Source organism: Tubulanus polymorphus, chromosome 3 (genome assembly GCF_964204645.1).
Source record: "Tubulanus polymorphus chromosome 3, tnTubPoly1.2, whole genome shotgun sequence".
Taxonomy (NCBI): Eukaryota; Metazoa; Nemertea; class Palaeonemertea; order Tubulaniformes; family Tubulanidae; genus Tubulanus; species Tubulanus polymorphus.
This window is the reverse complement of record NC_134027.1, coordinates 23,273,337-23,301,149: the sequence shown is the minus strand read 5'-3', so window position 1 is coordinate 23,301,149 and position 27,813 is coordinate 23,273,337. Positions and strand designations below refer to the sequence as shown.

Below are 27,813 nucleotides of genomic sequence, written 5' to 3'. Positions count from 1 at the left end.
ATTTTTGTCGAGAATTAACATCAGTATTATCTTAACTTTGACTCATCTCACCCTACCACGCAATTCTAAATGTCCGGAAACCATTTATTACTGGAACAGAAACACCTTTTAAGAGTTTGTGTTACGTACGTGGGTTGACCACGAGCTATAGTACTACGCGTGCGCACGTAATGATAATCTGACTTCATGGGATGAAATAAACTTTAGTATTAGTTTGCAATTCAAGCGTTCGGGTTGTGTTGATCTACTCCAAGCTGACTTCAAGTCACACACACTGTCACACACTTTCACAATTTTCAAAGTAAAAAACTGTTACGTTCCTTTAATGACTTTTACCGAGACCAGATATATGTGTTGACACATATACAATAAGTATTCAAAAGTTTATATCGCTATTGAATCGGATTGAAAAGTCGATTTATTTTCATTCCGGCCGCGTGTGGGAACTCTTTTGTTACGGAAACTGGTATTTCCAACCGATTTTATGAGTACGTATTCCTCTATTAACAGTATTACCGAAATGGACGATATAGCTGCGGGTACGTATGATAATATAATCCTCGATTGTTTTACTTTCAAACGAGCTAAAGGCTAACGTACACGGTATTCGAAATCTAATAAGAACTTTCAGAGAGTTTGACTAAAAGCCGCTCCATTACAGTAAGCCTTTTTACTTGTAGTGAAGTATGTAGTATCGATTATTATGGAAATGTCGGAGGTCTTTCAGCATTTTTTGAGCTCGACCAAAGTACAGTTTGACCGAAATGCCGGTCAATAATTTCGTTTTATTAATTAAAAGCACGTACGCCATTAATTAGACAACAATTAGATTTTTTTTAATGACGACCCGGTGTCATCGTCAGTGGGATGATTGGTCGAATTTACATATTCTATTTTTCATTTTATTACTTTATTGGAAATTTCCATTTTGGTTTTAGCCTGTACCGAAAATGACAGTTTAGGGTTAACTATATTGGCTGTCTAATTCAATGCATCAAGATTTGGAAGAAACTAAGGGTTGAAAATGATGTATTGGCCATTTCTATATTTTTTGTTTGTTTTTTCCGACGTGTAAATATTACATGCTGTTTTAGACGAATCGATCTGGGAAGAGGTGAAAGAGGCCTTGTTGGCGAATCAGTTCTTCCTGAAAGACTGGAGATCGATGCTGAAGAAAATCGGCCTGACACCGGTGGACATCACCGAGTTAGAGTACGCTTACTATCGCGACAGTTTGAGGGTGAAAGCCGAAACGGGTTTGGACACGTGGAGACAAAAATACGGTATAGGCGTCGATGGTTGGTACGAACCACTGCGAAGAGGGCTGAATAAAGTTCAACTGAAGCTATTATCCGGTATCTATGAATAACTGAAGGGTACATTGTGACCGATCTCTCATCTGCCGCCCATATCTGATACCCTCGGAGCAATACCGTTTGACAGGCGAAGTCTGTATGATATCATTCCACCACGCACGGTGAACAATATCTTTGTTCGTGGGGTCAGGTGAAAAAAGATGCCCGAGAAAAATTAAGCTTCAGAGAAATTAAGATGCTCCGGATAGGAGACCTGGTGAAGTATTGGTGATCAGTTTTTGTTAAGATATTGATAGGTTATTTTGATGGGGCCGGGTAAAGACAGCAGTTTGAAACTTCATGAAGGGTTGCATTTCTAACCGCTTTTCATACGATGTCATTTTTTCTTTTTTACTTTTCTTTTCGCTTTACTTTCTTTTCTTTCAAAGTCGGTTTAATCGACCAGAAAACCTCGAATTTTCAAAATATATCAATAATTGGTCGCAAGCACTAGATTTTCTCATTGAAAGACGGCAATTGCAATATAGATTGGATTGATATTTCGTTCTATATTTCCAGATACGGTTGAAAAAATAGTCATCGCGCACAAGAAAACTGAAGGTGACAATTTTATTAACAATTTCTTCTTTACTTCAATCTCATTCCGACCGAAAACTTATTAATTCAAATTATAGATCGCTGTACCGGTCCGGGGAACGTGATGGTTCGAAGCGAATCCACTTCCCGAGATCAAAAAAAGGTAAGTGTTTATTTTGCTAACCGTGCATGAGACAAGTATACAGTATAGTAGCGTGGTAACCCCCAGCCAGTTACCACGCAAATGTAGGTTACTAAAATTCAATACGTCAAAAAACGTTTAAGTTAGTTTTCTTGTTTTCATTTCAGAATGCTCCTTCCATTCTAATAAGCGTTCATTGCGTCATCCTGAATAAAAAAGCGTCGATATTTCGCCGGCATCGTCGCGAGTCGTCTGCCGCCGCGACCGAGCGAATATTCGTCGAGTTCTTTCCGTTTTTAGACCTACCGTTAGACCAGCTAGAAACGGCGGCTTCCGCGTGTGCGATTAAGCCGAATAAAATCATTAGACTCGACTACCATCGAGGTTTGTACTCGAGGAAACTCTGTATATGTTTCCCGATATCCGCGCGCAGTTTTACGCGGGTATTCAATTCATTTCGTTTCGATTATAGTATAAAAACATCTAAAACATGAATGTGAAATTCATTGAACAGCTAGATTAAAAAACGGTCTATGATAAAAAGAAACTGATCAATATTCCAATACTATTTATCTTTATTACATCTCTCCTGAAGATTTTGCTGATTTGTCTCAAGCGGTTTGAAAATGACAGGCAGTTCTTTATGTATAGTATGAGACAAACACCCTGTAATATCCAAACCGAAATAGTTCTTTGATCTTAAAATAGGGATTGTCCCCATTATTTATTTATTTGGCTGGTAAATTTTGTTTGATTTTTCGATTGAGTGTCCCTTACAGACCCACCACACCTGCCGGGAGCAAAACAGTTTGATTTTGAAATCGGAAATCGAAGTACAGATATAGATGTGTGATCGGCGGTCGAGTTAACAGAATATTTTAAAATCGAAGTACATAATTGGAAATTCGGTTCCGGTTCATCCAAACAATCTCCCATTCAGTCTGAACCGGCAAGCGACTGATTGGGATGAATTTTTCTGGCTGCCTAATTTAATACAATGAGATTCTGGAAATAGCTAATTACAAGATCATTTTGTCCATTTTTATATTTTTTTGGTCGTTTTCTACGTGTAAATAGTCCGATAGTTTATTGTGGTTTTTTTTTTCTCGGGTAGATGTTGATGTAGAAGTCCTCTAAGTTGATGATCCCGCGTGTTGACTAGATAGGAAGAAAGCACATTTCGAAACGCAAATTTTCCTAACCGCCTTGTTATTTGTTGCATCTGTTAATATAATTATTTCTACATTCTATATTTCAGAATTTTGTATTGATGCCGAACAATACGCCACGAGGGTAATGCTATTGTCTGCATTAGCGCGACCGAAGCGTCCAGAAGAAGGCAGGTAGGTAACCCTCCTCAGATGCAGAATCCCTCGACGACAATCCGCGTGATCTGTAGAATTCTACGGAAGCCGTTGCGATTTATCCAACCCAGAGTCCCTCGATTGATTTATGATTTAGAATATGGAATCCGCAGGCAGCCAAACTGCTAGATTGAAAAAGGGCCACGTTCATCATTTCCAAAAATCAATTAGAGATATTTACCAATCCATTCTTTCTTTTGAAACTCACAATGCAGAATTCGGTTCACAGTTGTCAGCGATCCGTTGGATAACGATAAAGAATGCGAAGATATAGGTGTCGCTTACGTCAATTTCCCAGATATCGTCGCATCGAGAGAGGACTTGGTTAAGACTAATCTTCGCGGTAAGTGTTTGGAAAAAACCAATTATGTAGGCGGTCATTACTTTAAGAACCTTAATCTCTCATTTTTACGAAGTGTTACCTAGCTCTTAACTTACCGTACTTTGGTAAAAATGCTCTTAATTTGTGTTTGCTCGTGCCTTTAGAAAAAATTCTTTCTGTATTGAAATTCCTTCGCTTGGAACTTACAAGCATTTTGTTGCAGGCCCTACGGAGTTGATGTTAAGGCCTACATATCGTTATATCGGTGTCTGATTCTAGGCAACTGCCTTTTTAAGGGTTTCTCTGCCCTCCGACATTCAAATACAAGGGGTGTAGGACAATTTATCCATTTAGTTCAATTTGTTGTCGCCCAGTTTCACTGGACTTGGAAATAGAACGATAACTCTCCTATTTGATCGCGGAACTGAGTTCGGCCATATACAGTTCTATCTTAGCCCGCTGTTTGCATGAACCAGTTGTTTTAAAATTTTCGATTCTATAGCTTACAATTGCGAGGTTTATCTCTCTCTCTTTCTCATCCAGTGCTGGACAAAAATGACGAAACCGAAGAAATAGGATTCATGAATGTGTCTGTTATTTGTTTGAACGCCGCCAGTCGTTTGGGAATCGCTAGTTTTTAGTCTACACCGACGGATGTGGTATAGCATTGTATTAATCATGGTTGATGAGTAATGTGTATATAGATACAGTTGCACAGTCGTGGCGTAAAGTCCAAAAGCTGTCTTAAATTCTAAGACTATGCTCAATCCGTTAGTATAGATTGGATAGAAGTAAGTGATGTCTTGTAAACTGGTGGCACATCTATGACTGTTCAATTGCCCTCAGGACAGCACAGCCACGAATTGATTCTGAATATGTTCTGTTTCATGGTACATGTACTATAACTCATTCAACTCCATTCAACATTCAACATTCAACTCCAAAGGGAAATTAATTTTAGTCCAACGCGCCACTTTGGAACACTTTGGAGAGAAACAAGCTTTTAGATAACGGCAAAAAGAAAACAGAATAACAAACAAAATTACTTTTAATTGAATATACTTTTCATGAACAAACACACGATGATAATTGATGGCAAAACATTGCTTAATATGGCAATTATTATATCGCAATTACGCAGCTATAACTATAAGTGTCTGGTTTTAGTGATCGGGGTCTTATTTATTTCACCCAATGGCACTGCAGTTTTAAAAAGTGTAGAGTTTAAAACTTTCTATCTTCGCGGATAAGATCGAGTTAAGCTTTTTGTAAATGTGCCCCTTACCACAAACTACAAACGGTCGTAACTGTTTTCTTTTGTCCGGGTTTCTTCGTTGTCTGAAATTAACCAGTTGAATATATTAACCTCGCCGGGTATCGCCGGAATTGCGCAATCATTTTCTATTTGACTGCGGGTATATTCTAAGCGATATAATCGAAGGTGGGAACTGGCATATTGTAACCCTGGTGGAGGAAATTGTAACTCTATGATATAGCAATTTTGACATTTTGAAAATTACCAGTTGCTTCTTCCGTTGACTTTTAGTTCCACGTTTCACCACCAGGGCTACAAGTCGCAATCGCCGTCTCCAACCGAAACCGTAGAAAAACCGACCGAAACCATAGAAAAGAAAACCTAACCATCGTGGTCGTGTGTGATAGTGGTGATATTTGTTCGAAATAGTTTTAATTTGTCGAAAAGAGAAAACGGAGACGACCGTACACATTTTTGTAGATCGTGCTTTTAGTTCCTATCGCTAGTGTAACGGCTGTAAGACTGCTTCGACCCGCAATCCTGTCCTAATTTACTGTATTCGACGACCAAATCACTTTGTTCTATTCGAATAGGGCGTCTGACAAACGCACCGGGTTGTATCAGCTATATTTGCCAAGGTGATATATACTCCTTATAATATGTATGATGGACACACTGTTAAAGCATAGTAGGGTTTATGCGGAATACCCAGCACCCCTAATACATTATTTATGATATCAGTGTAAATACTGAGAAAGGGCGTTGTATGTAAAATGAGCTGATTTAAATACAAATAATGTACATAAATTATATGTTACATTTCGCATCTTCAAATCAATGTTGCATTCATCATAAGTTCCTTTATCATTAACAAGTTGCATCAAGGTTGAGTGATTAAGAAGACTTTTATGCACAGAACAGCTTTATAACGGAATGCCGACACCTCTTCCCGCTACTGGGACAAAATCTCGATTTTCTGCTAAGATTTTTCCGGCTGGCTGGATCGGCGCCGAGTTCGGAGGAGTCTTCTGTCAACAAAACGTAAGCACCGATAGATACACTATACAGACTCAATCGGTTCCTAGTTTACGGAGCGGGCTACTGGAGCTGTTATATGTTAGCTCGGCCAATCGCAAATACGATTTACGATCATTTCGCTGTAGATAGCGTTAATGTCACCGTCCACGTGGAAGAGACGCGTACTCGAGTTACTGTTCTCAACGATCTGCAATAAGAAAAACGATCTAAGCAACTTTACATAAAGATTAGATATACCGGTCTTCTTAATTCCCCTATAACATCAATCGGCTATCAGGCCCGTGCAGAGGGGAAGGGGGATTCGGGATTCGGGGTAGCGAACGAACCCCCTTAAGTTTTCAAGGTACCCTTCAAAAATTCAGGAAATTTGATTTTTCAAAGCTTAGATACAATTTTCATTTTAATGGTAATTGAAAATGATCCATTCTCAAAAGGTTTATTACGGCACCCGTGTTCAAGATCTGCCCTTTTTCAAAAATTGCCCCTTTTCGTCGTAAAAAGTGTCCCTTTCTTCTTAAAAGAACTGCACCTAAAAAGCACGGAACGGGCCTGGGCTATCAATGAACTGTATTATAGGCTTTTTCTCTCAAGAAAATACGACCGCGAAATTATCCAATCCATTCATTGTTGTCATAAGAGGCAACCATTTCGCAACGACTGTCAGACAAATGCTTTGACAAATGCCCCACACCCCGAATCGGACCTAGCCCAACACACGAATGCCTTATATGGATGGAAATTCAACAAGAAAACTAAAGAAAAATATAAGAAATATAACACCGCGCAATATTATCAAGTCAATACATGGTCATCGACAATGGATGATATTATATAATATCAAAAAGTTATTTTGAATTGAATTGACCGGCTACCAGTCCAACAAGGCTACCCGCAATATCTATTACGAAGGGCGCATACACTCAAAATTTATTATTGAAAATACATGGAAATTTATTGAATAGATAACAAAAGTCGTGAAATGTATTTGATTACAAAATAAATGCAAAATTCACAATAAACCATTTTACAGTTGCTAGCCGCCATTTTGTTAGGGTACTTTTGTCCCGTATTGTTGGGTCATTTTTTTCTATCTTTTAAAAACTGTCCGTGATGCGTGTTGTATCATATTTCATCTGTCCATGGATGGATTTTGACAACTTCAGCAACATTCAAACTGCGTGAATCTCTAGTTTTCAGTTATGTAAAAATAATTTCTCAAATTTACAACAATGCGACATGAGAGCGATATAAAAATCGGTGGTCAGTTTTTGCCGTGCGCATAGAAATCCAGGGTACTGAACTTTGAAGTTCGTTATTTTCAGAAATAATTTTCTAAAAAATCCTAGCATTTCAAGAACTGTGCGCATAAATGCCCCCTTTCAGGTGAACTTTGAAATTTTAAGATATCTTGCCTAGTTTTTTTTCTATGGCACTTTAACTGCAGCGCGTGTATTGTCATTCCGAGATTCGGCGCTGTTTTCTTTGCGTGTATTTCAGTATATGGGTGTTATTTTTTCACTTTTACTACACTTGTCTCTACGGAAAATGGTTTTAATTGTTGGTACGAGTATCAGGTTTTAATATTACGTCATTTATGCAATATAATAGATCGAAGACATTAGAGATGTTGGAGTTAAAGGGATTTTTTTACCAGTTTTAGCAGCGAGACTGAACGGCATTTTGATCACGTATTCGAAGTTGCGCGCGGGAAGAGAATATATGGGCCTATATTGAGATGGAAGAAGAAAAGAAATATAACACACAAAATCGAGTATGATGACCATTTAAATCAGTAGTCTATCAATAAATTTACATAAAAATCTACTGAAATTAGATGGATGGAGAAGTGGTCAAAAAGCTGGACAAATGGATTGGGGCAAATATTCAGCTACTTTCTATGAATACTTTCTATTAAGTACACACAAGATTGATTAGATTGGGAAGAAAATATAGGAAAACGTTTTCTTGTTTTGGTGGTGACATATCAAGTATCAAGTCCTAATGTCAGACACCGGTGATAAAAAGTAAAAAGTGACATCTACCATCACAAAAACGCAAGAAGTGTGTGGATTGCATTTACAACAAAAGAGTGATATTTTGGGTTTTCTTGGGTGCATGTACGTAAGCCTCTGCCTGCTGTAAAAGCGGCTACCAATACAGCCATTACGAACTAGCGCCGGAGAACGGAATACAGTATTAATGCCGTAATATTAAAACCTGATACTCGTACCAACAATTAAAACCATTTTCCGTAGAGACAAGTGTAGTAAAAATGAAAAAATAACGCCCATATACTGAAATACACGCAAAGAAAACAGCGCCGAATCTCGGAATGACAATACACGCGCTGCAGTTAAAGTGCCATAGGAAAAAAACTAGGCAAGATATCTTAAAATTTCAAAGTTCACCTGAAAGGGGGCATTTATGCGCACAGTTCTTGAAATGCTTGGATTTTTTAGAAAATTATTTCTGAAAATAACGAACTTCAAAGTTCAGTACCCTTGATTTCTATGCGCACGGCAAAAACTGACCACCGATTTTTATATTGCTCTCATGTCGCATTGTTGTAAATTTGAGAAATGATTTTTACATTACTGATACTAGAGATTCACGCGGTTTGAATGTTGCTGAAGTTGTCAAAATCCATCCATGGACAGATGAAATATGATACAACACGCATCACGGATAGTTTTTAAAAAAGAGAAAAAAATGACCCAACAATACGGGACATAAGTACCCTAACAAAATGGCGGCTAGCAACTGTAAAATGGTTTATTGTGATTATTATTTCGAAACGCTGATATTGATGACGCAGTGCACAGCGCCTCACACAGAACCCCTTGAATGTAGCAGTGTATATAAACACTAAAGTAATCTATCACCGAAATCAATAACGACCTTGTACACGTACCTTATGAAAGTGACACGCGCATTTTCCTTGCATGAAATCTTTGTATCTGGCCATAGTGATACCGTAAGTGTCTACGATGTTATATCCTAGTCTACGACCGTGGTTCAACAGATCTTGATTTAAGGAATGTAAAGTTTGAAAGTCGCCCTGTAAAATGTCGTCGATAGTGATAGTATAATCGGTAAAGATGGATTAAGCAATGGATTATTATCATTATTATTATTATTATTATTATTATTATTATTATTATTATTATTATTATTATTATTATTATTATTATTATTATTATTAATGTTGTTATGATTGTTATCATAACTTCATTACTATAGTATTCATTATTATTATATAATAGTTACAGGGCATCTCCCCTTATGGTACAGCCCCCGGCTTGGAGATGTCCTTTTCTCAAATTGTATTTATGTGTGTATATTAATTATTTGTATTTAGAGAGAATAAAGCATTCATTCATTCATTCATTCATTCATTCATTCATTCATTCATTCATTCATATACTTACTACGCTGATCGTTCGCATACCGTTCACAGGTTGATGGAACCCGGCTCCGTGTGACTTGATCACTAATTTAGCACCAGAAAGACCAACCCTATACGCGTAGGCAATGATGATATTAAATATTCATATTTCTCAAACATAAATTCAGTAAAATATGAAAACCTTCTCATTCCAAATGAGTTCAGCGAAATTGTGATAAGTTACTCATGACAATCTTCTCACTCTCGATGACTTATCGATTAAGCAAAATTTTGATCATTACTAATAACGACTCCAAGTGACTTCAAAGATTCAGTAAACTTACGACTTGTCGTTAAAGGCAACCTTATCATTCTCAATGATTTGGAGATTCATTAAGATTATGATTAGCACTTTTTAAATTCCTCCATGATTTTAACAATCCAGTAAAATTATGATTAGTTACAATACGGCGATCTTCTCCTTCCTAATGTTCTAAAAAGATCAGTAACGGCTCGACCAATTTGTAATCAAAACCTTTCATTCTCATTGACTTCAACGATTCAGTAAAATTATAAATAGCTACATAAGCCCGCCGCACACGGCACCGAAAATACGTTTTTTTCCTCGTGAAAAAATGTTATGTCATGTTGTTTGTTATGCCGTGTGCGGGGGAGTCAAAACACAAAACGCCGAACAGAAAATCGTTTTTCGCGAGCAAAAAACGTTTTTCACGATTCAAACACTGCTTGATTTGCGAAAAACGTTTTGTGTAGTCGAGAACGTTCTGCGTGTTTTCGCTCCGTGTCCGTTGAACGTTTTATCGTTCGCGGGGCCTTCTCACCGATACCAGACATTCGAAAAATTACTACGTTATTATTGACCTCAAATAATCATGACAACCTATTCATCGCTGAGTGTCAAAACTTTCAGTAACTCGACCAGAAGTTAGAGAAAATCTCAATATGAACGCGTATAGTGATTTGGTCAAGAGCCGTGTTGGATATAACGATTAATTAAGAAAGCCGATATACGTCGCGTCGCGCGAACGTCTTAAAATATTGTCAATCAAATTCTTTAAGCTCTTTAATAACGGAAATATGAAACGAAAAACTGTAACGCGAATACTTTGTGGCTGATTGGAATAGCTACGTTACACGATGGAAATTAATCTTTTCGCGTCGGAACGTGCGCTATCATCGCTCAGACCGGCCCGATTAGTTTTATTTTACAAAAAAAATAAATTGCAATCGCTTTTGCTCGGCACCGATGCCATAATATATAGAATAGAAGTATTCGCTTTCCAGGCGATACGAAAAGCTGAATCGCAAAGGAGATCGAAATCGCTACGTTTTCATAATCTCGACATCAGGTGAAGTAAAGTACAAACGATCAATGAGATAGAGAGATACGATATCGATTTAATACCTGTTTAGAGTTGAACGTAGTAGATTTAGATGATGCATAGCTAACCACTGGACTCCGCCGATCACGAACACTGTACGCGAGTCGTTATGAAGAGGGACACTTCTATGAACAAAACAAAAACCAAGAATTTAGGTTTAATCATATTCTATCATTGGATTGCCTAGGAATATAATGATATTTCGACGATATTAGAGCCGACCTCCCATTTTTGTTATGACAATTTGATCTTGAAATAGTGATCTATTTATTCCATACCTCCCGCGGCAGGGATTCGAACCTGATGACATCGAGACTCGAACGAAAGCCTGCGATACCTGAATGCGTAGCAGCTTAGGTGATGTGAATCCTGTCTCAGCGATTATACAATCTGATTGGTGCAGCTAGTTTACGTGCGGATTTACCTGCTGCACACACGGTCTAGTGTGGCAGGGTTTCGTGCCGTGGCCGATTTATAAAAGATGGTTTAGATGTATATAGATCCCTCCTGTAGTCTGTCAATTGTAAATAGTACACTGTATTTGTATATTTTGTAAATACCCTTGTTATGTTTTAAAAATATTTTTTATTTTTCTCTCGATATGTAAATTTTTGTAAACAAAATCTTTTTTTTCCTCCACGTACCATGGAAATGGTTGGAGAGTAATAAATTATCTTATCTTATCTTATCCGAGTCCAGCGATACCATCAGGTTCGAATCCCTGCCGAGGGTTCTAGGAGATTTGGACACTTTTTGAATATGCGATTTCATTAAATTGTTGATACGGGCGTGAAGTAAAGTAAATCGAAATATAGTTGTTCCCTTTCATATAGACTTCGAGACATTTCTCTTTAGACTTGCTATAGTTTTACCTTTTTACCAGCTGTTGCAGAGCCTTCTCGAGGCCCGGTCGCTTGTCTTGAGGCAGCCAGAACTGCGGGTAATATGCAAAACTGGTCGACGTTCGACCGTCGTTAAGATAGTCGTATACTTTGATATTGTGGGTTTTATCCCATTCGGTCAGCGTGCCGTTTATTTGTTCCATGATGTAGTGCATAATACCTCGATTGGTCGAATCTCCGATGAACAAAAGCTTAAAGACAATTTCGTAGAAAAACGGATTTTAACAAAAACATTCTCCGACATAAAACCTTTTAATTCTAGTCTCTCTTCCCGCATCTATAGGCCTCCATTGTAATGTTTGATTGAATTCATTTCTTAGAAAAACGCGTTGGAAATTGGGAATTAGGTGATCTATCCCGATATTATGTCGATATGAAATGATATATCAGTCGTAAAAACTTTGAAAGAAAAAATTCTTTTATACGTTTCATTTTCTTCAAGGGAAAATGACAGTGGCTTTGACACGTCGGTAAAGCATAGTTTTGTGAGAGGAGAATGCTGCAAATATCGGTGAATGTTAATATTCTCGAAGTTCATGAATATATGCGCACGTGACAGGCCTCAACGGAACTGAATTTTACGGAACTAATCAGTCTAATTGCCGACGACAACAGCGCTCGATTAGGCTCGAATCCTAAAATTATGTACAGTTCAATTTTCTTACAATGTACCTTTTTCGAGGCAAAGCATTCTTTCAATTTCGATCGAGGAATCTGTCTGTCTTTACAACCGTTTGAGATCCACCTGGACTGACGCCAATAACAGGAACTGCTCCGCGAACAGTTGTCGCACGGTACAAACCAGGCGCCTGGAAATATATATCATACAGCAGAACCGTTGACAAAAATCAAAACAGCCAGCAACTTAGTTTGAGAAACGACAGTGAAGAAAGTGTAAACGTGCAGGAATTCTAAGCGTTGCGTGTTTGCCTCTCTGGCAATCAGGCGCGCTTCAGAGGTCAGGGATGGGCCCAAGAATCAAGAATGTCTTTTAGAAGTCAGAAGAAAATTTGAAAAATTGATAATTTTCTGAGCATCTACATGATGATATGCAAAATTTCAGGGTGTGAAGATTGTATTTAGGCAAAAAAGAAAGGGCCCCTGACTCCATCTTATTCCCTGCGTATATGCTGCCGGTGATGGTTACTCTATGGGAGAGCATATTGCTGCTGCCAATACCTGATTTTTCTAAACCGCGACAAGTCGGCAGGCGTTCTGTAACGTCTAAAAGCTGCAACCACGATTGATAATCAGAATCGAATAAACCACACGGCTGACCCGGTAAATACAGCAGATCACATTCCTAAAAATAACCAGACGATTAATTAGAATGGATCGAATTCCCCTCTGCCTCTCCCTCTCCCAGCCTCTCCATTTCCCGGTCTCTCCCCTATATCTCCCTCACCCGGTTTCTCCCCTCTCTCCCTCCTCTCTCCCTCTCCCGGTCTCTGCCCTCTCTCCCTCCTCTCTCCCTCTCCTGGCCTCTCCTCTCTCTCTTCCTCTCCCTCCCTTTCCCAGCCGATCTTCTACCGGCCTCTCCCTCTCCCGCTTCTCCCTCTCCCTCAAAAAACCTCAAATAAATGTGATGGTAATATGTTTAGCTGAACGCCACGTGAGATTGGCGTGATTACTGCCATCGCCACCGAGATGACGAGAATAAAAAATCTTGGACGATCGACCGCAATATCCTTTTAAAAAACAACCTACCCGCAGCGACAATATCATACGATCGAGTTCATTTTTCAGACAGAGCGATGAAACCACGTCAGCAAAAATGAAAACGGTTTATGCGCCAGTAGTGCACATAAAACTACTTAATAGCTCACCGGTTAGAGTTGGGTATGTTTCATACGCACTGATACACACATCCTCTGATCAGATCGGGAGAAAGTTTGGTAGTTGTCGTTCACAGTGAGTGAAAGCTATAATACCAAGCCTAGAGGCTGTTTGTCGAGGAGATATCTGTGTTGCGCTTGACAGACCTATAATAAGTAGTCACACCAACCCCCGGAGCAGCCCGTGACTTGCGCATTTGCTTTAAAAAACTCCGCTTTTCCGGATGAACGGCCGTTTTTGGTCGCAATACGAAACATCTTAGAAGGCTCAAAAATTCATTACTATGCATCGATAGGAGTTACACGATGATCAAAGACTCTTTGATGGAATAGTACTACAATGCGGTCGAATTGACTGCGTTCATAGTTGCGTAAAACACCAACATTACGTAGAAAAATAAAGATAAATGCGATTGAATAACCAATTTTTACTGATGCTCAACGAGCACGACGCATGGGGAAACAAACACGCGGCCGGACCAGCGTCGTGTGATAGGCCTAATGGCGACTAGTTCACGTATGCCTTTGTAGTAGGCTACCTGTGTAGAGTGTTCGGTGTAGATTTTAGATCACATTGTCTACGATGAGATAAAAGTCAGAGCCATTTTCGTATTGCCTTTCGTGTGGAAAATGAATTGAACTGTAAAAGAACTATGCTTGGACCGATGTATATAACGATAAAATAACTTGAAGTACATCTAGTCTTGTTTGACAATGTCCTAGGATAAAAACCGAAAATCTTTTTTTTTTGATATAAAATGAATTGATCTAAATTCGTTTCTTCATAAAGAATAATAAGGTTAATCTGGGTTTCGGATCCCACGCGAAAAAGCTTGAAAACTTTGATACCTGAACTTGTTGACAGACTTGATGCTTGGCGTAGGGCGCAAATTCGGGTGACGTTTCGCCCAGTTTTTGTCGATGCAAATGGAATATGTACGTATTGATGATGGCGTCATTTTGCGTATCTATGATGTAAACTGCGATTCGATTGGCTCCTAAACCCAGCGTGTAATTCGTCCTGAAAAACAATCCGAATGAAATTATAATTAACACGATGATTTTCAAACTACAGAATAGTAATTCAATCTAGCTCATCGGGCAAGGAAGGTACTTATTACTCTATGAGCGTAAATCCGAAAAGATTTCATCGAAAACTTGAAAACTTTCATGCATTGATTTATATCGGCATGCGTAAAGTCTGTTGATATTCAATAGTGTCTGCGTTGTGACGATTAGAAGGATGGGGGTGTAGCTCAGTGGTAGAGCGCTCGCTTCGCATGCGAGAGGCCCCGGGTTCGAACCCCGGCACCTCCACATGCGTATATTTTTTTTCGATGTCACTTTAGGCAGGTGTGTGATAACGGAAGTTTGTGGTTACTCTCTACCAGGCGTGAGGTTAGAATGGGGGTGTAGCTCAGTGGTAGAGCGCTCGCTTCGCATGCGAGAAGCCCCGGGTTCGAACCCCGGCTCCTCCACATTTTATTTTGGGCGATGTTTATTTTGAAAGGACATTTCTGTGATGTATTTCTAAGATATTAAGTAGGAAGAAGGGAAGTTGTCATCGATTTTTGGTGGTAATTCTTTTCGCTCTTCTGTAATGCACCATTAGGCTTTCGTATTCGTTTATTATTTGTAATGAGAGCTGGTGGTTTGTATTATCAGGTTGTAAATCATGCTTGTTCAAGATGCATTAAAAACCGATTCGTTGACCAATTCTCATCGATCATAGGATTAACTGTGATGACGAATAGGGCCCGCTGATTTTGCGTCTCCGTTAAACCTGTTTTATGATGAAGTCATCTAGAGCGCGGTCAGAGTGATTGAACGTCCTGACTCTTGCCCAGGGAAAGCTCATTTCATTCGTGTATATAGTCGTTCGGAGGATTATCAAAAAATTATCAATTAGGATTGAAGATTGCCGCACAACTCTGAAATACTTAGCCGGTTGAATGAATATTTCATTTGATGTAAAGGCATTTCTGTTTGGGTTGGCTTTGTGAGAGGGAGGACATCGGTGGGATCCGAAGTTTCACCGAAAAATTAAATATATCAAACTTCTGGCCACAAATGTTTAAATTTATTTAAGCAGTGCTCCGTATTTCGGAAAATGAGCTACATTTTCAGATTAGCTATAATACTTCAGGGTAGCCCCCTTTTGTTTATGATATGCGGGGATGCATCCCGCTCTGATTCGGACACTATAAAGCCGCCCTTAGAGAGTTCAACTTGCACAGTAGGGATATAGCAAATATAAAAAGCGGGGTTACGAGGGAAGAAGGGAATGAGGGTGACTGTGATGATGAATATACAAACACGAGAAGCTGAGAGTGGAAATTAGCAAATGATAGTGTCACTAACGGGATCTTTGAATTCCACTTGAGTGATAGAATGTTAACAAACGTCCACGAATAAACGAGTCGCAACACACAGAGTTCCTGTCTTCAAAATTACTTTTATTTCACGAACCGATCTCAACGATCTAAAAATTTCTAGCGGTCTCCCCCACGGTCCAAAAACCCCAGTATATATAGTCAATTCTCCAACCCATCTCATTAGCGAACGACATTGCCAAAGCCCGTTAATTTGTCGTTAGCGCAACAGCGTTGCCCATAAAAATATCATTATTCAACCGAAATAATTACAAAAGGACATTATACGTGACAGTTTCCCATAAAAATGTAACATTAACTTTGAATTATGTTCTTCAGCGGCAGTCGTTGCTCGCAGAAGCAAATACTTACGAACAACTGACGCGCATTAGTCGTAATTTTCCTAAGGTTCAATCTCAGTACAAAAAGTTATATGAAAGCTGACGCTGGAACAAAGTTCGAAAGTTTTATCACGAAAGATGGCACTGTTGAATGAGTTGGATAATGAATGCGGAATAGTTTATGATATCGTTAGAAGATGGCAGCACTGCCTATGAATTGAGACTGCTGTTGAAACTCAATAATACCACTGTCACATATACCCCCCTTCCGCAAAGGCCCTGTCCTCAGGGACTAGAATTGGATAATACAAATACATGTTAAATGTTAAGTAAAAAGTGACATTAGGTCATCATGACATGAGACAGGAAAAAAAAAATTTCCATTCATTGATACAACTACAACACCATTATGTAAAACATTAACATCCGATAATAATGGTTGCTTGGATACAGAGTCATAAATCTTGACTAATGGCCATTAAGAGTAGCAAAGCATCATACCGGCGCGCAACGGCAGATACAGCATACGCCATGGATTACAAGCGACCAACACAACCGTACAAACGGTAAGTAATTATTTTCTTATACATTATACTTATATGTTTAAAATGAACAATATCTATAAGAATATAAGATGAAATCCACAATCCATGTGCATAATATATAATAGTAGGTATCATTATACGAAAATAGGTGAACACAGCACACTATACCAAGACATTAAACACATCACAAAGAATGTTTGTTTTTTTTTTTTTTTTTTTTTTTTTTTTAACACATATACGTTATACACCTACATCATTATATATCGTAAATACCAATAACCATACATGATTATAAGAGACACTATCAATTAGATATCTAATACAAGCCATTAAATGTAAACATTACAGATATAACTTCATAATCACTACCATATCACACGCACATCCTCAAACATCAATTTAATTCCATTACAATAATCACACTACAATTTACGTACATACGTAACTTTTAATCTAAAAGCAGCCTACATCAGAGTCACGTAAGAGGTTACTAGCACATTACGTGAAGGCCGAACGGGTCATCCGCACCCAGCCTCTCAAAACACTTCTGCACCGCAAGAGCTCTGATGCTGCCTAAACGCTCGCCTAGATAAATACAATATTCAACATATAATATCATTTCATATTCCACTACAATTTATTCACTCAAGTAAAATACGCAGGCCTGACCTACACTATTACAAACATACAATCGAAATCGAGTACTCATTGCGCCTCTTCATTATAATATGCCTCTTACTATGACAAATATATTTATTTATCATCCTTTATAATCCATTTCATATCATCGTCTAATTATCGAAACCATACATATAGACATTATCGCCTATATCGAAATCATCCCCCCTGTACATTTTCATTGATCCCTATTTCAGTTTCATTTATCTCTTCTTCATTTTTATTTATCCCCATGGGGTACAAGGTGTCTGTGTCACGTCCAGCGTTGACCACAGCCTTGCAATCATTTTCATTGGAGCTATTACTCATTAATATATCCTCAGCGCTTAATTCATTATTATTATAAGTTATCATTACGCGTGCGTCATCGCGCGCGTTATAGGCATCAGGAGGCGATTCAAAAGATAAGGAAAAACCCTTATTGTTAATATCAATAATATCATCTACACATCCACACTGAAAATCACAAGTACAAGTTTTACAATCATTTGTTTTTTCATTCATTTTACCACCAATTTCAATTTGAAACGGATATCCATCCTCGTTACTACCAATAATTGTTGGGATTGAATATACCGGTCTCGACAAAGCGTCTGCATTTAAATGTTTCTTCCCCGCTCTATGAACAATATCAAAATCATACTGAGACAATTTCATTGCCCAGCGAGCTAAACGACCGTTCGGATCTTTCATAGTCATTAGCCATTTCAAGGCACTATGATCCGTAACTACTTCAAATTTCTGGCCATACAAATAGGGCTCGTATTTCTTTACACCATAAACTACCGCTAAACATTCTTTCTCACTGACAGTATAGTTTTGTTCGGCTTTATTGAATAATCGAGTCCCATAGCATATAACTCGCTCTGGGTCTTTTCCTTGAGAAAGAACGAATCCAACGCTATAATTGCTAGCGTCAGTGTATAATATGAATTTTTCATTGAAATTTGGATATGCTAAGACTGGAGCTGTAGTCAAAATTTGTTTGCATTTTTCGAATGCCTGTTGACATTCCTCGGTCCAATTAAAAGGTTTACCCTTCTGAGTTAAAGCCGTGAGAGGTCTGATTATTTCGGAGAAACCCTTCACAAAAGCCCGATAATAGGACACAAGCCCAACAAAACTACGTATCTGTTTAACTGTTTTAGGGGCTTTGTAGTTGACAACAGCCGAAATTTTTTCGGGGTCAACCTTAACACCTTCCGGTGTAACAATATGACCTAAGAATTTCAATTCTTTCTTCCCAAATTCGCATTTTCTAGACTTCAGCCTTAAGCCAGCCTGTCTAAGTCTTTCGAAAATTCGCCTTAAGTTATCCAAATGATTTTGCCAACTGGAGCCAAAACATATTATGTCATCTAAATATACAAGACATATATCGTACGTTAGTCTGTGTAAAACCCTTGACATTAATCTAGAAAATACTGCAGGGCTAATACTACATCCCATAGGTAGAACAGTATACCGATATAAACCACGCGGTGTTATGAAACTAGTATAATCCCGACTCTGAGGATCAATTTCGATCTGATGAAAACCCGAGAAAAGATCTAAACTGCTATAAATAACCGGCTTTTTCTGACCTAACTTACTCAATAATGAATCAATTAATGGAAGTGGATAATGATCCTTACGCATTCGAGAATTCAAGGCTCTAAAATCTACAACGAACCGATATGTAGAGTCCTTCTTCTTAACCAGAATACAAGGACTACTCCATTCGGACGATGATTCTTCAATCAATTTCATTTCCATCATGTCGTCTAATTGTTTTTCTAATTCCGTTTCTAAAACAGGAGCCAATCGATAGGGTCGTGATTTAATTGGTGGCCCTTCAATTTCAATTTTTGGTGTAATTAAATTTGTACGGCCAATTTCTCGAATATTATTAGCAAAAACGTCCCTGAATTCCATGCATAAATTCATTAACTCACTTTTCTGTACATCAGTTAAATCTGAATCTTCTAAATCGATATCAGGACTACCCTGTAATTCATCAGCGGATAAAAACGGTTTAGCGGTCTGTTTGATTTCCAAACCATTCACTGTTACAATTTGATTTGACGAATCTACTTTCGATTCCCCATTATTTCCGCTACATATATCAAAAGCAGGTTTTCCTTTATCACCAAATTGTGGCAAGAAAAATGCTAATTTTTGATCCGAATGAATAATTATATCATCATCAGTGCAATTCAACACGAGCATCGGTACTGTATTAGCCGTTACGGTGCATAATGATTTACCAACCAATAATTGATCATGGTATTTGTGCAATAAACCAGGATATCCCTCTATCATTCCAGTGGTTCCGTCTGGAAGTGATTCACATAATTTAACCGGTAGAATAACTTGTGATAATTTTGGAATAGATAAATCAGTCATTACTTTCAATTTTACAGCACCACACATATTATGGATTCCGTTTATAGCAACCGAAGTCTCACCCTTTATGAAAATTCGTTTGTCTTCAAAACTAATCAAAACTTTATATTTTTCCAGAAAATCTACACCTAAGATAATATCTTGAACCAATCCTGGAACCACATAGAATTCGTGAGAAAATGGTTTCCCGGAGACCTCGATCGTTAATTCTACAATACCAGCCAAGCGAAATGAATCACCCTTGACAGTGTGCGCATTTGCATATTTTCCTGGAATTAGCGGAGGCTTTTCATTCAATGAATCATACAGTGATTGGCTAATACAACTAACACACGCGCCAGTATCAACAAGGAAACTGGTGGAATTACCATGAATCTTTCCAGGAACTGCTAATGCAACAGTTGCTAAAATTGGAATAGAATTAATAGTCTGATCGTTTGTACTGGAATTAAAGCCTGGAAATATTTCGTTCTTTATCAGTTTACTCTTACCACAATGAGATGGGGATTTAATTTCTAATGGCTCGGAATCATCCCCTAAAATCCGGGCCTGGGGTTGTTTCCCGGCCTGAATCTATTAGGATTATCGTTGGAACGATTACCGAAATTATTGTTAGAATTATTAAACCGTCTATCCGGCCGATAACTACCGTTCTGCCTAAAACAATTACGTTCGTGATGCCCAACTCGATTGCATCTACCACAAACTACAGATCCGGAAGCAGATCTGAAATTTCGTGGCGGCAGGTTATTATCCTGCCTCCGGACCTGTACCTGAAGTCTCGAGACTTCCCGGCTTAAATTCCTGATTTCATCCCTGAGATCCGAAATTTCATTTCGGTTCTCAGTGGATGGTATGATGCCGGCAATTGGAGGCGGTTTCGCCTGCAGCGCCAACACGGATTCATACAAGCGCGCGTATTGTTCGGCTTCGTCCATAGTTTTTGGTGATCTAGATACGACAAACGCTCTCAAATTGTCAGCCAAGCCATTGATAAATAGGACCATTAAATCATGATCGTTCTTTTCAAGAGCCGCCGAACGTATTTGGATGTCTTGAAGATAGACGTCCAACGATTCCCCCGGTAATTGTTTTCTGTTCATTAAACTTTGCTCACGCACCCATTTCATTGATCCAGAATCGAATTTCTTTTTGAATTCCCTTTCAAAGTTGTCAATATCTGATAAGATACTATTCGCCGTTGTCTTAACGGTTGCGTCTTTTGACTTGCTTGCCTCGACCACGGTCCAATACCAAGCCGAAGCAAGTCCATCTAAAAACAGCCCCACTGCTTTAAGTTTCTTTTCGTTGGTCCAGCCCATGAAAGTAGAATATTGGGTGAACCGCCGCCACCAAATATTAGCGTCTTCGCTTACCGTACCGGTAAACTGTGGCGGTTGTAGACGAGTCATGCCCATTGGCTTATCGTCAATTTTGGCTGTCATTTCAGCTAGTCTATCTGCCAAAGCGCGGTCCATTCCAGACCTCGTTTCGACCGGCATACACAAATTCAATCAAATAATTTCTAGGTTCTTCAATATTAAGTCAATTAAATGTACGATAGACCGGAGGAGACAGCAAAATATTCGGTCTATCCACAGAAAATTGTTCTACGCACACGACGAAATCAAAATTAAATAACAAGTATTGTTCAATATTTACCAAAATCCATTTTCCGTGCGTTTCTCGAGTTCCTACTTCCTGTATTGTTCCAGTGAATTATCTTTGTTTCCGTTGGTTTTGTTAAATGGCTCGATACCTCACTCAAGTAAAATGCCCGCCAGGTTCTCCACCATTTGTCACTAACGGGATCTTTGAATTCCACTTGAGTGATAGAATGTTAACAAACGTCCACGAATAAACGAGTCGCAACACACAGAGTTCCTGTCTTCAAAATTACTTTTATTTCACGAACCGATCTCAACGATCTAAAAATTTCTAGCGGTCTCCCCCACGGTCCAAAAACCCCAGTATATATAGTCAATTCTCCAACCCATCTCATTAGCGAACGACATTGCCAAAGCCCGTTAATTTGTCGTTAGCGCAACAGCGTTGCCCATAAAAATATCATTATTCAACCGAAATAATTACAAAAGGACATTATACGTGACAGTTTCCCATAAAAATGTAACATTAACTTTGAATTATGTTCTTCAGCGGCAGTCGTTGCTCGCAGAAGCAAATACTTACGAACAACTGACGCGCATTAGTCGTAATTTTCCTAAGGTTCAATCTCAGTACAAAAAGTTATATGAAAGCTGACGCTGGAACAACGTTCGAAAGTTTTATCACGAAAGATGGCACTGTTGAATGAGTTGGATAATGAATGCGGAATAGTTTATGATATCGTTAGAAGATGGCAGCACTGCCTATGAATTGAGACTGCTGTTGAAACTCAATAATACCACTGTCACAATAGAAAGGAAGAGGGTGAGACTAGAGTTAAGATATGGGGGCAGAGATGATGAGGGTGTCGATATTATAAAGAAGAAGGGGAGGGCGAACAGAGGAAGAAGAAGGACGGGGTTTTAACAAGAAGGGAAGGGCATGTAGATGAATACGAATTGGTGAACAGAGAAGGACAGAGAAAGAACTGTAGGCATAACCAAAACGAACAGGGTAAGGGGAGAGTGAACAGAGGAAGTCGGGAGACGGTAAGAGACAGCGTATGAAAAAGGGAAGGAATTAATACAAATCGCAAGTTTTTTGACGCGCGGTTAAGTATGCGATCCTTGGTATAAGACCGTAACTGCGTTAGAAGAATTTAATAATCCCCGGCAGATTACCGGCATTTCATTTCCTTGAAAATGGTCTATAAATTGAATTAATCAAGTAAGGGACTGCATAGCTATATGATATTCAATCAAAACATATGTTTTAGAAATGAGCACAAATTATCGCAACAATGGGGACCTCGAGGGACCGCCACAAAATTGCGCCTTAGAAACTAATTGGAAACTTCTTTCATAGAGAAGGGGAGCGGGGTGAACAGAGGATAGGGTTAAGGCATGGGAATAGAAATGAAAAACAGCGTATACTGATAAATGGAAGAGTGAACAGAGGAAGAAGAAGGCGTATAGAAAAAAGAGGGGTTTAACAAGAAGGGAAGGGCATGTAGAAGAACGGGAAGGTGAACGTGGAGGGCGTATAGAGATAGGACAGTTTGACATGAAGAAAGGGGTGGGTATTTTGAAGAAGGGCGAACAGAGAATGGATACCGCATATACGGAAGAAGGGAAAGGTGTACAGAGGAAGGATAGTGTAATAATGAAGAAGGGGTATAGGTATTTTGAAAAAGAGGAGCGGGGTGAATAGAGGATGGATACCGCATAATAATACGGAAGATTGGGAAAACAGAGGAAGGGGGCGGTTCGGATGGGTATAGTGTACAGGGAAGGGAAGGATAAGGTATACAGCAGGGATCAAGGGTAACTTACCCACCTGGATACTCCATATTTATCGTCTATACGAGCAGCCATAAAACAGCCGGTTGCGGTGACGTCGATTTTGATGAGATGGATACTGTACGGTACATTAGAGCTGTAATCAGTTTTCTGAGGATCGAATACCGGATTCAGTCTGATATCGGGCTCGAACGTGATCGTCTCCAAAAATGGCACGTGACATCCATATTCTGACATCTTCTTCGCTCGATCCTGTATCGGACGTAAAATATTGCGAAATAATTCAGCGTCGCTTCTACGACAAAACATTAAAAGTAATTCTAACTTTTTCGTTTTATATATTACAAGATTATCCAATTGCTTTATCGCTCGGAAACGAGACCCGCGGGTACAGACAGACATGGTCTAATGCCAGATAGGAATTACCAATTCAGCGAATTGTTTTTTTTTGGTATTTGATTATAATTCATGTCTTGCTTTCATTTGTAATTGTCTTCAAGCAATTCTGCTATCTTGAGAACATACGTATAAATATTTACGGAACAGACTCATCGATTTCGCCTAAAGAACGTTTATCAAGGAACGGGCCTCCTAGAATGCAACTTTGATGTAACTCGACTTCTTGTCATTCTGACCTTCACCCCTCAAACTCTAAACCTGTCAACTTTGACCGCCCGCTTGCTTCCGACTTTGACCGACTTTCTTGCCCAGTAGCCGCACTATTAACCGGGTGATCTTGAACTTGAACTTGAAGTTTTAGATAGCGAGTCATCATTCCGATTTTGAACTGTTTATTTAACTGCATCTTATTGCATGAACTGCATCTTATTGGTTAGCGTGATAGGCGAATAAGAGACAGACTTTCGCGGAGGGTTCCATATACCGGCAAACATACTAGGATTAGTTGTATACATTTCATGATAGTGAGAGCCATGGTGTGCGAATCCCATTAGGGGGTTGGGAGTCCTCCAAGAAAACTTCGAATGAATTGATCATCATTTTGTTCTGAGCATAATGAATCTAGATCGGAATGATCAGTAGCAATCATTTGCCACTGTGTGTGTTTAGCTATCATAAGCCGGATTGTGAAAAGATTATCTCGTTAAGGTTTTAGATCCGTCCCTAAACTGTTTAACGATAAAAACATTTTCCCCTCTGATCGGTCGCCAGCCCGCCGATAGCCGATATGTCCGATGTTGTCGTTACTAAGTAGCGATCCATTTCGGCAGCTTCCCGGAAAATAACTCGATTAGGTCTCCCGACTAGCTAGTTTATGGCCGTTCATAATTTGTCAACGCGCACGAACATTCAGCGCAATTCCGACGATAGCATTGGCTATTTTTACAGCGCATATAACGCGCAAGACATTCTCCTGAATTTCGTCATTATTTATAGCCGGCTTAAGTATATCGTTTACGGCCGAACCGGCGACATATTCGCGTGTTTATTTGTCGTTTCAACTTCAGCGTATCGAAGACAGGACGACGAGACAATTACATGAATAAGTCTTAATATACGATTATGATTATATACGATGTTCGCGAATACATTCATCGCACCGCATATTTTCGTCATCGTGAAATCAGTTACAGTTAACCGCTAAAAACGATTAACCGTTTGTTTAACTTTGAACGGTTTGAGATCATTCGTAGCTGGGGCCATTTGCTCGAAAGTTTATGAGGCTAGAATTATGAATTCTACCTTTTCAGAGCAATCTCTGGTTGTTAAAGTTAAGGATACCTAAAAATGCCATAAATGAGAGAAAAACTTTTGAGCATGAACTTAATAAACTTTTGGGCATGCACCGACTCTGCAGTTAAATTGCCACGGCCTGCACGTTAGTATTACTCGCCCCAAAAAGTCTGGAAATTGAACATTTCTGTAGCGTGCCACCAGTTGATATAGCTCAGTGGTAGACTTCCAAATTTGAATATTCGAGTAGCCTGGCATTAGGGGATGTAGCTCACTGGTAGAGTGCTCGCTTCGCATGCGAGAAGCCCCGGGCTCAAATCCCGGCATCTCCACTTCTTGAGTTTTTGAAAGTTTTTGTGCCAGTGTTTGAAAAAGCGTCGATGTCCGGAAAGTATCGATCGACTCGGTCGATGCTTTCCGCACATCTTTACCCTTAGAGTAAAACGAGCATCTTCTTTTTTACCCTTAGAGTAAAACGAGGACTCACTCAATAATCGATTCGCGCGTATACTTGTCATTACGTACATACGTCATATCAATATTGCATCAATCTTTTGAGGCGAAGGCTCATCGGCATCGCTAGTGTCAGAAATGTCTCCTAATTATTCACGCTGTTATATTTGTCGTCTCTTAGATCTTTTCTGCGCTCTCTCTCTCTCTCTCTCTCTCTCTCTCTCTCTCTCTCTCTCTCTCTCTCTCTCTCTCTCTTTTATTCTTTCTTTCTACGGCCTGTCTCTCTGAGTTTCTATCCGCGTCTCTGTCGCTTTTTGAGAATTTCTTTTGGCATATCAATGAAAGGATGACTGAACGAAAGATATCCGGATGGCACGAATATAACCGTATTACGCGCGCTCTGCACGGTATAAATACATTATAAAGATATCCGCAGGGGAGAATACGACGACAACATATACACAATCTAATTACATTTTAATAAATCCACGCGGGAGCAGCAGCGTGACGATGATCGATGTCATTTTTGAACCGTTTGATTTTTAAATTCTCGACACAATCGTTAACGATTCGTTCTCGCTCGACAAACGTGCGTAAAGCGTTTGTGAATAATAATCAGCGAGGATTGTGTAAACGGCTTCTCTCATAATCCTGATCTTAATCTCAATGGGATATCGGCGAGGCTACTGAGGTAAGCGAGCGTTCGGCGATAATCCCCCATAATCGGTAGTGGCACTGGGTTATCGCGCTTCGATTTCTTCTATATTTCAATTAAATTAAAATCAACTTTTTTCCGATTAGCAAAAGTTCAGTGCATTATTTTCCATACACTGAGTGAGAATGCGGATCTTATATCTATTCGATGACTCGTTTGATATTTTTTGGATCAAGTTAGAAATCAAGTTGAAATTGAACTGATTTTCACTACGAATAACTCGGTGTTTTATTTCGCCATCTGGTGGTGCCGGTGTCCCTTGAGATCAGCGGTCAGCTACATATCTTAGATCAATAATCCACTTTGGTTCGAAAGATGACTTAGCCCATTCTAAGCTCTGAACGTAGAATTCGGACATTTTTAGAGATACATGTATTTTCATTAAAGTATCATCAAACAAGTTGATATCGATTTCATGTATAGGGAGGCGGCTCGATAGGTCGTCAAATGAATATTAGAATATGTTTCTAAGCAGACCTATTGTTGTGGCGCCTGTAACAGAAAGAATGACCCGGAAGTTGTCTGTGATTGGCAGAACAGTGTAGCCAATCATAGACGCGGTTACGAGCAGCAGCGCCCGCTGGCTAAGAGGGCGCTAGCTGACGGCCCGGTTGTCGCGGCGTAAATATTGTTATGCCTCGTTTCGATGCAAAACCCTCTTTGGTGAGCTTGGAGCTCGCATTTGACCTAGTACTCTATTTGCGCGCATACAGGAGCAGCAAGGTACCGCGGTGAAAATTCAGATGAGAAAATGGATTTTTTTCTTTGACAAGTAATCTGTAACCTGGTCTAGGTAATTTACTGACAGCGACTGCACGGTTTTCGTTCGTAAATTGCCAATTTCAAAACACCCTGCGTTGAATGTTGATGTTATTTGTTTTACCGCCAAACAGTGGCGATGTAAAGACGGGTTAAAAGTTGAATTCAATCGCTTGATCTTCACGGTATTGCCTCGAGGATCTATGTTAGTCCGACGGGCGTTGTTTTTGATGTTTGCCGTGAAAAGCGAATTTCGTGCGCGACCAGTTAAGAGAACACACTGATGATAATAACGGTAGTGATGACAATTCATTTTCTTATATGGCATAAAATGTCTCAAATGAAATTTTTTACAATTACATAAAATCACGATTGAAATGAAATGCAATTTCAAGCGGAATATTCAAGATCGAAGAATTATCTGTTCGATAGAAAATTAGGACTATATAATAGGCTAAACTGAAAAATTAGTTTTCAAATTATCTATCAATATCTATCTAGAATATACCACTGCGATACTATATTATACTAATTTGCAAAACGTTCCACGGTGCAGGTGTGGAATAAGTATTAGTACTATTCCCACTCGCTATTGGTCAGTTAGCGACAATGAATCGTTTTAGACCAAAGTTTTTACGATAAGAACAGAAAAAAAATCGGATTTAAGGTTAGATTGTTAGGAGCATTCGATTCGGTACGGATGGCTATACCGCTGACTATGACGTCACTATAGTGAGAAAGGGCAGCGCACTTTTTCTGGATTGATGAAAATAATTAAAACGGCATATCAATTACAGAAGAGAGATGAAAACAAATGTTTTTCCAAGATGGGCAAGAAAGAGATATGATGATTTTCGGCAAGCTATTTTAAAACAAACGAAATCTAGATAGACTTATTGCGTAGTATAGGACCACTATAATACGAAAGGAA

The 27,813-nt window shown here is 39.1% G+C and overlaps 3 protein-coding genes and 3 non-coding genes across 6 annotated transcripts in view; 4 read left to right on the top strand and 2 right to left on the bottom strand.

The window, feature by feature from the left end:
• The first annotated feature begins 444 nt into the window (after positions 1-444).
• On the top strand, positions 445-5,764 carry LOC141901549 (protein fantom-like). The gene is made up of 8 exons (XM_074788860.1): positions 445-539; positions 1,095-1,355; positions 1,875-1,916; positions 1,991-2,055; positions 2,202-2,418; positions 3,293-3,377; positions 3,614-3,741; positions 4,264-5,764. The coding sequence occupies exons 1-8, from the start codon at positions 485-487 to the stop codon at positions 4,359-4,361; spliced, it is 951 nt and encodes a 316-aa protein (XP_074644961.1). The 5' UTR covers positions 445-484; the 3' UTR covers positions 4,362-5,764.
• Positions 5,765-5,767: 3 nt separating this feature from the next.
• On the bottom strand, positions 5,768-14,858 carry LOC141902205 (cadherin-like and PC-esterase domain-containing protein 1). The gene is made up of 9 exons (XM_074789846.1): positions 14,851-14,858; positions 14,388-14,559; positions 12,883-13,006; positions 12,376-12,512; positions 11,674-11,894; positions 10,825-10,926; positions 9,442-9,529; positions 8,925-9,071; positions 5,768-6,200 (listed from the first exon to the last, which is right to left on the bottom strand). Exons 1-9 carry the CDS (start codon positions 14,856-14,858, stop codon positions 6,093-6,095), a joined length of 1,107 nt encoding a protein of 368 aa, XP_074645947.1. The 3' UTR covers positions 5,768-6,092.
• On the top strand, positions 14,784-14,855 carry Trnaa-cgc (transfer RNA alanine (anticodon CGC)). Its single transcript has one exon. It is a non-coding gene; the product is annotated as a tRNA-Ala (tRNA).
• Positions 14,859-14,944: 86 nt separating the features above from the next.
• On the top strand, positions 14,945-15,016 carry Trnaa-cgc (transfer RNA alanine (anticodon CGC)). The gene has a single exon. It is a non-coding gene; the product is annotated as a tRNA-Ala (tRNA).
• Positions 15,017-23,281: 8,265 nt separating this feature from the next.
• LOC141902204 (uncharacterized) overlaps positions 23,282-27,813 on the bottom strand; it is a 33,712-nt gene continuing 29,180 nt past the window's right edge. The window contains exon 3 of the mRNA XM_074789845.1: positions 23,282-23,515. Within this exon, the coding sequence (XP_074645946.1) occupies positions 23,282-23,515 (234 nt within the window). The remainder of the gene's footprint in view (positions 23,516-27,813) is intronic.
• Positions 25,216-25,287, top strand: Trnaa-cgc (transfer RNA alanine (anticodon CGC)). The gene has a single exon. It is a non-coding gene; the product is annotated as a tRNA-Ala (tRNA).